This window comes from Cyclopterus lumpus, chromosome 3 (genome assembly GCF_009769545.1).
Source record: "Cyclopterus lumpus isolate fCycLum1 chromosome 3, fCycLum1.pri, whole genome shotgun sequence".
NCBI lineage: Eukaryota > Metazoa > Chordata > Actinopteri > Perciformes > Cyclopteridae > Cyclopterus > Cyclopterus lumpus.
The window spans coordinates 8,046,661-8,054,490 of record NC_046968.1 but is presented as its reverse complement, the minus strand read 5'-3'; the positions used below and the strand labels follow the sequence as shown (position 1 = coordinate 8,054,490).

Here is a 7,830-nt window from a genome sequence, read left to right as displayed (position 1 = left end):
GAGTCAATTGTAAGAGCATACATTGTATGTATGGATTTCCCTATTTGGTGAATCCAAATACTTATTCCAGGGTGCTGGATGAGAGCCAACACTTTACATTACAAAATACTAAATTGAGGGTCAAGGTTAATTGGTTTTGCTTTGCAGCAACTCCCGGGTTTGACCCAATAGCTAACAGCCGTTTAACTTCTTATAAAGTAGAATATAAAATTGAATTGACTCCTGAAGGTTTTCGAAGTTCTGTTGGTACGAGGTATTGAAAATCATCTCATGACTGCCATATTGAGCGCCTCTGGAGTAAACGTCACATGGTGGGGGCTACACATGGACCCTGTGGATGAGCCCTTAGTAAGCAAAGACATATCATCCTCCACCCAGGCAGTCTTTTTGCATTAGCAGTGTGAAACAGATTAGATATGCAAATTGCAGATCGCACTGAGGAGCTGATATTACAGCAGTGCATCTCATATATTTTGGTGGCAAAATGTATTTAACCCGCTGTTGAGTCTTTTTAAGCTGAAATAACGAATATCATGAAACAGATTATCTATGAAATCCTTTATTCTTGCAAGAAGAGGCACAGATATACAGTCTTCAGCATCTATTAAGGTGTGCGCAGAAGAGAAGTCACATATAATTATATAGGGAGTGAACAAGGATGGAGCTCCCCAGGCCAGCTGGGAGATATAATCCTACGTTTTGGTTTTTTGATGCCCCGGACAACATAGCTCCCAGGATCACTGAGCCACTCAAACTCCTCCACCAGGTTAATGTGGCGATTCGCGGGGGGCGGGAAGTTATTATTATTATTTAAAATGTATTATTTGATTCTATGTTTATAATTTTATATAATATTTAAATTTAATTCGGTATTCTATTAAGGTATAATCTTTAAAAAAATATATATTTGTTATTTTATTTGTTCTTTGTCTGTTTTTATATTTTGTATTCTATATTTGTATTATTCTCTACTCATAATATTTGTATAATTATTAATTTAATATACATTTTATTTTAATTTAGAATTAGCTATCTTTTAATTTGATTCTATACTTTTTATATATTTTCTTATTGTTCTTCTGTACTCTGTATATATTATTTAATATTTGATTTTATTCTAATTTAATTTATAAATTAAAGCATAAAGCATCGTCTGGCATAAATTGTCTCCAAAACAACATCAAAAGTGTAGGATGTTTAACAGTAATCCACAGCCAAGTTATGTGGTATCATATCAATTTCAGTTTAGATATTTCTATACTTACCAACTTAACCTTCCTCCTGTGTTAGCTTTCTGTTACCATCTCTTATGTTAACGGTTCGGTTTTGACCCATGTCTTAAATCAGCTGTAAAATACACTAAAAACAATTATCTATCATCCAATTTGTTTCTCATCTCTTGGTTACCTTGTTTGGCTTCCTTATCCATGAAAATATTGGTTTTAATATTTTTGGTGTGGGCCTCTGGGCCTTTTCTTTGTCAGTATACCCCTCGATTTCAATTTAAAAAATGGTAAAATGAACCTCAAGAGAATCATATAAATAAATAAAGGGTTGTTGTGTTACCTGACTATTACTGAGGGGTATTAGAACACATCTCTTAAATAAATTTGTTTTATTTATTTTTTTATTTCAATATTATTAACTATAGTAACATCTATGGTGTTAAGGACAGCAGAACAAGTCATAACACAAAATATAGATTTGCAAGGTCAAACAAACAACAACCAAATCAAACCAATAGAAATCAATTACTAGTTCCAAAACTAATAAAAAACTAAATCAAGAGTAAAAGTCTCTGTGTGCAAGAACGTGCATGTGTATGTGTGTGTGTTTAGATGCATGTGTGGCAAAAAGTGACACTTTTAGTGTGTTCTTTGCAGAGATATTTCTTGCAGTTTGTCTTTCTGTCCTTACTGCTTGGGCAGACCTTACACCTCTTTCTTTTAGAATCAGGTGGCCTGAGTGGGGTGGTGGCTGTGGCTGTTCTGGTTGGTGTTGAGGGAGGGCTGGCTGAGGAGGAGGGCTGGCTGAGGAGGAGGGCTGGCTGAGGAGGAGGGCTGGCTGAGGAGGAGGGCTGGCTGAGGAGGATGCTGGCGCGGATGCTCTTTGTGTTGCTGATGGTGTGGACGGAGTGCTAGGTGAGCTCTGCAGCTGTCTGACCAAGGCTGCAGCATCTGGGCCTCGGGGCACCCGTTCCCTTCGCTCAATGTGTGGATTGACAAGGGAATTTCCAAGCTCCTCAAGAAACATTCTCCGCTTGCTATTTTTGGTTGAGTTCCACCCTTGGTGGATGTGGGTCCACAACACAAATGCCTTGCATGCAGACACATCGAGGATGTTGTAAAACACAACCATTGGCCATCTCCTGGTCATTCGCTGGCAAGTGTAGGTGGCAGTCAGCTTGTCCAGGGTGTCCACTCCTCCTTTGTTTTTGTTATAGTCGAGGATGATTGTGGGCTTTTTGTCACTTCCTGATGACACAGCTGCATCTTTGTGAAGAGTAGACATAAGTATCACAGTCCGGGTTTTTTTTGGACAATATGAGACAACAGTGGTGGTGTCTGTAAAAGCAAACTTTGCGGAAAGTGGAGCCCTGTCCTTCACCTGCAAGATTTCAGCAGGCAGCTCAGGTTTATTTTTCTTCACTGTGCCCACCATGGTAAGTTTCCTCCTGAGAAGTTCTTGTCCAAGGTCATAGCTGGTAAAGAAATTGTCACAAGTGATATTGTAACCCTGCAGTCCAGTAGTCATATCGAGGACCACACGTTTTCCTTGGTTTTTCTCAGGGATGCCACTCGCAGCTTTGCCTGTGTAAATCTGTAGATTCCAGGCGTAGCTGGTTTTTGCATCACAGGCTGCCCAGATTTGTATGCCGTACTGCCCTGGCTTACTGGGTATGTATTGCCGGAAGGGGCATTTTCCTCGGAAAGGGACAAGACGTTCATCCACTGTCACCTCTGGCCCTGGGTTGAACATCAGTGGAAGGAGCTGCACCCATCTGTCCCAGACATCCCTGATGGGGGCAAGCTTGTCGGATCTTGCTCTGGTGTCTCTGTTGTCAAATCTGAGGACTCTTGATATCATCTGAAAGGTCTGAAGTGACATTGTTGCCCGGAAAATATTTCTGCCTGTCGATGCATCCCAGAGACTTTCAGTGGCCTCATTGCAGGATCTGTACACTCCAGCAATAAGAATAACACCAATATAAGCATCCAGGTATTCCTCATCAATGTCTTTCCACAAGTCGCCATGAACTGTTTTTCCCTCACGGTTTGTCATAGCTATGATGACTCTTTTTAGTTAAATCAATTAATTAATCAATTTAACAATCAAGACAATACCATATATTGTCGTATGCTATCAGTTGTGTTGAATCATTGTAGTCTTTTGACAGTATGCTGTCTTTCATCAGGTGTTAAGCTCCACAAGCCTGGAGGGGGTCGGGGCCTTCGGTGTCATCGACGTGGAGGGGAGTCCAGGAGAGCTGGAACTGCTCCTGGAGGACAGCCGAACCCTTATAACCCAGAAGGATGAGTGGCTGCCGATCGCGGCTAGAATGAAGAGCCCGCCCATTACAATAACAATTTCGGTAAAAGGAAAACGAATAGAGACAGCAGAGGTCGTGGAAGATTACAATTAATTAATTCCTTTGTTAAACTGCGTTCTGTTATATTTAAATGTCTTTTTTCCTCTATAAAATGTTTTCTATTAATAATAATATAAAGTGCATGTGTTCGTTTTACTATGTTTTCGGTGCAGAAGTGAGACCGGAACGAAAAGCTAGAGGAACGAGTTCTGGTAGCTTTTAACCTCATCTTGTTCACATGATTCTTTTTTCTTTCCACCCCTCACCACTTTAAAAGTTGACAATCAATATGTGTGCGTCCTCGTAAAATAAAATGGCCATAGTTTCAAATTCTGTGCTTCAATTCTCAGTAAGCACAATAAAACGCATTCAGTGCATTGGACCACAACGCTTCTGTGAACCAGACCAGACACTTGTAGACCTCTTGTCCTCTGACAGAATATGATTACCTGACATTTTGAAGATGAATTTGTATGAGTAGTGGAACTTCTCCTGTAAATCGGTGTTGTAATACCGCCTTTGTCCTCTAGATGGATGACTTAAATCAGACACATCCTTGTCTGGTCCTCTAGACATTTAACTGAATCAACTTAGGAATCAAATGAGAGAAATATGCCGTAAGGTGTACAAATAATTAGTCATTTTGTTTATTGAAGAAGATCTCAAGAACACTCCTCATTACAATCAATGGCTGAACACTAGAAATGTAAAAAAAAGAAAAGAAAAGGCAATTACAGTTTTATTGGTGGCAGACAAGGCATATATGTTGAATACTGAAGAAATCTGGTAATTAATTTACACGCTTGATAGGTTATGGGAAAATAATGAATCATGCTGGCACACCAGGTGGACTAATTTGCATACTTGAGTCATCTTGAGCTTAAACATTGATACGTATACAGTACTTATGAATCAGAGGTAAGTTTATAGTGCATGGGGGGAAATGATAACATACAAAATAAAAACAGTTGAACACTTGAGAGGTACTGTGTGCAGGTTTATGGAGCTGAAAAAGGGGCAATATAGTTAATAAATAATAGATTTACTATCAATGTAAACTCATATATGCCATACCAGATCAATAGTTGTACTATATATATATATATATATATATATATATATATATATATATATATATATATATATATATATATATGTACACATGTTGTTTTGCCTCTTCAGGGCCATCTGCTCCCAGCAGGCTGTGGAATGCCTACATCGAGTTCAAAGGCTGTGATTGGTGGAGAAGCAGCAACGGTTCTATCCCCACAGCCAAGGGGCCACCAGTGGGCGATAAACCAGCAACCTCACTGGGGAGCCACTGAAATAAATACAGAGGGCCTTTTTCTCTTCAGTTGCTGGGAGGACTGTCTCAGTCATTTAAAAATGCTGCATAAAAAACAAGCATCAGCACCTTGGAGGTTTGTTTCTTAGAAAAAAATGTGTGAATTAGTCACCGTCTTCAATTTGATGAGGTTACATATCTTTGGTCAACAAAGTGGGTGTTAAATAGTTGAATATAGGTGGGACTGCATGGACTTCATATGACATCATGCCATGAATCTGACCATTGAAGTGTAAAGAACCATATTAGAACATATACTTTCTATATGTAGTCCACCTGTTTCCAGGTGCTCTTCTCTTCATGTTAGGTAATTTACAACAGCCAATACAGCTGCAAGCTGCTCTGCCTGGAAACGTAAACAGATGGATTCTTTATAATAAACAACTTTAGTTGTTTATTCTCTGCTCATCCAGTGAGTGGATTCATGTCCTCCACTACTCTTCGGTATTCCTTTCTCCCAACAGCTGCCTCCGAATGCACCAACAGACATGTTCCTTCTTCAGTTTCCGCCCTTGGCAGTCAAATCATTTGTCCATTTAAGCCCAGGTCCAGCTGGTCCTCTCCTCTGGCTGACCCAGGAACCTGCAGCGGGTATAGAGTCCGGCCCAACATGGGGCAGAGGGGGCTATCTGCGGCCAAGCTGAATGGACTGTCTGTGGGACACTCGAGAGCACGACGCACAGCACGTCGTCTTGTAGTAGTCGTACACGCAAAGACGGGCCTGGACCACCACGTTGCAGTTAAAGTACTTGTCTCTGCAGTTCTCATCTGGAAGAAAGAAAAATAAGGGGGTTGATCTTATATTTCTAACGTCCAGCAAAGAACACCCGTGTTTGTCCAAGAGAGCTGAGAGCTCAACGTGCAACTTCCCTTCAAGCATGCCGAGATGGCACAGAACGTTACAGAGGATGTTAGGAGACGACTGACCTATGCCAGGTGTGCAGGGCTCTGGGTTGCAGTCCTCCCTCTCCGCCGGTCTCAGCTGCTCATCGCAGCCCTCGCTGGACAGCGTGTCGTCGGACAGGCAGCGCACTTCCCGCACGCGGAAACCTCCCTCGCATGTCTTTGAACACTGGAAGGACGGGGGTCGGTAGCATCAGTCGAGTCCCAGGTTAATGAAACTCCACCTTAAAGTCGGCCTAGTGCTGACGCTGCTGCTACATTCTTAATGTTGCGTGCGATCTGAATCCCACAATAAAATGAAGGATCATTTTTGAAATCTTTAGATAGAGAAGATAGAAGCACCATCAGAGAGTGATCGAGATGGAAATAATACAAAACAAAGATGACTTCCCTGAGAATAAGACTAGTTTTTGCGGCATCCTTTTCTGACCCATGAAACGCCCACTGTATGACTGAGCTGAGCTGTTATTGACTCACTTTCATGTCTGTAAGCTCAATGTATACGACAGGGTAACCAAATATTTTTGTACCTGATTTCTCCAATGGGAGCTAGCAGGGTCTATCAGCCTTGGCCGTGAATCAGTTATCAAGAGCAGTGGGAGTAGATGCCTTGCTCGAGGGCATCTAAACAGCCAAAGAGCAAACCGATTCATATCATACTCACAGCACTCCAGTCAGTGTGGTACCACTTTGCGCCGCAGGCCTTGAGGTTGCAGCTCTGCTGGCCGAGGGGCCGATCCAGGGAGGAGCACTCGTACGGCGGCATGATGACGAATCCTTCATCTGACTTCAGACACACCACCGACCTCTGCTGGCTGCCTGCGCCGCACTCGGCAGAGCACTGGGTCACATACAACAATAGCACAGCTCATATGGATTCAATTACACAGTGCAAAGAAAGTCAATCACAGTAAATATCCCATATATATTTAGTCACTCCACACTACGTCCCCTTTGAGCCCAGTGTGACAGCCTCTGTCCCCCTCATACCTGGCTCCAGGGGCCGGAGAACCACTCGATGCGGTTCTCGCAGAGGCCGTTGTTGCAGACCTGAGCGTCCGCGGGCCGCTCGCTGCCACACACCTCCAGGGGAAGGCTGCTGATGTGGTTGGTCAGGCAGAGGACTCCCCGCGTTCGCACACCCATCCCACAGTCGACTGAGCACTGTGGAGCGAACACTTGTGTTACAGTTCATGTTGTCAATGACCATGAACCCTGACTTGTCTTTGAAGGCTAATCTGCCGTCGCTTTCAAGTTATCACAGTCCATGCACTTATTTATTATGTTTTAACCACTTTAATTGTTTCCCATTTACAGAGCCAGGCCTGTGTAAGAACACACGATTTTGATATTTGCTAACCGAGATGTGTAAAATCTAATAATCTAGGAGAAGAATCTCTGACTACACTTTTGAAAGATCAATATATTATCTGGATTTCCAAACAGCCGCTGTAGGCACGAAGAAAGATCCGTCCAATGACTGCCACTGTTAGTAAATGAATGAAGTCACGATGTCTCCCCTTGACGCTTAACTCCTACCCTATTGCCCCACTCGGTGTAGAACCAGCTCTTGGCACAGGATCCCAAGTCACAGTTCTCCACATCGATGGGCCGCAGCTTCATGTTGCACTCCTCATCAGGAACAAAGTCGCCCACGTTGCTGACGCAGCGGACTTCTCGCGACCTCTGACCCAGCCCACAGGGCACCGAACACTATGGAGAGACAGGCCCCAGCGGTTAGCACTGTACTGTGGAGGTAAGTGCTGCTGGAGAGACCAGTGAATATATATCTTAAAGCTGAGGAAAGCTAAAGATTCAGGTGACAATCCTCTGTAGGTTCATGCTATGGAAGGAAAATATTTTGTATCGTGTGCTGCCACAACATATAGAGGAACGTGTGTTATACTATAGAGCGCACACACATCCATCTCCCGGGTTACAAGAACGCCAGACGTAGGTCACAGTGACCTTGTGCTGTTCCAGTATTAACCGG

The 7,830-nt window shown here is 42.8% G+C and overlaps 1 protein-coding gene across 1 annotated transcript in view; it reads right to left on the bottom strand.

Annotated features, from left to right (window-relative positions):
* Nucleotides 1–4,759: 4,759 nt before the first annotated feature.
* LOC117727077 (thrombospondin type-1 domain-containing protein 4-like) overlaps nt 4,760–7,830 on the bottom strand; it is a 34,506-nt gene continuing 31,435 nt past the window's right edge. The window contains exons 13-17 of the mRNA XM_034527093.1: nt 7,377–7,550; nt 6,828–7,001; nt 6,502–6,678; nt 5,862–6,006; nt 4,760–5,702 (exon numbers count right to left, since the gene is read on the bottom strand). Coding sequence (XP_034382984.1) covers nt 5,560–5,702; nt 5,862–6,006; nt 6,502–6,678; nt 6,828–7,001; nt 7,377–7,550 — 813 coding nt within the window. The 3' untranslated portion in view covers nt 4,760–5,559. The remainder of the gene's footprint in view (nt 5,703–5,861; nt 6,007–6,501; nt 6,679–6,827; nt 7,002–7,376; nt 7,551–7,830) is intronic.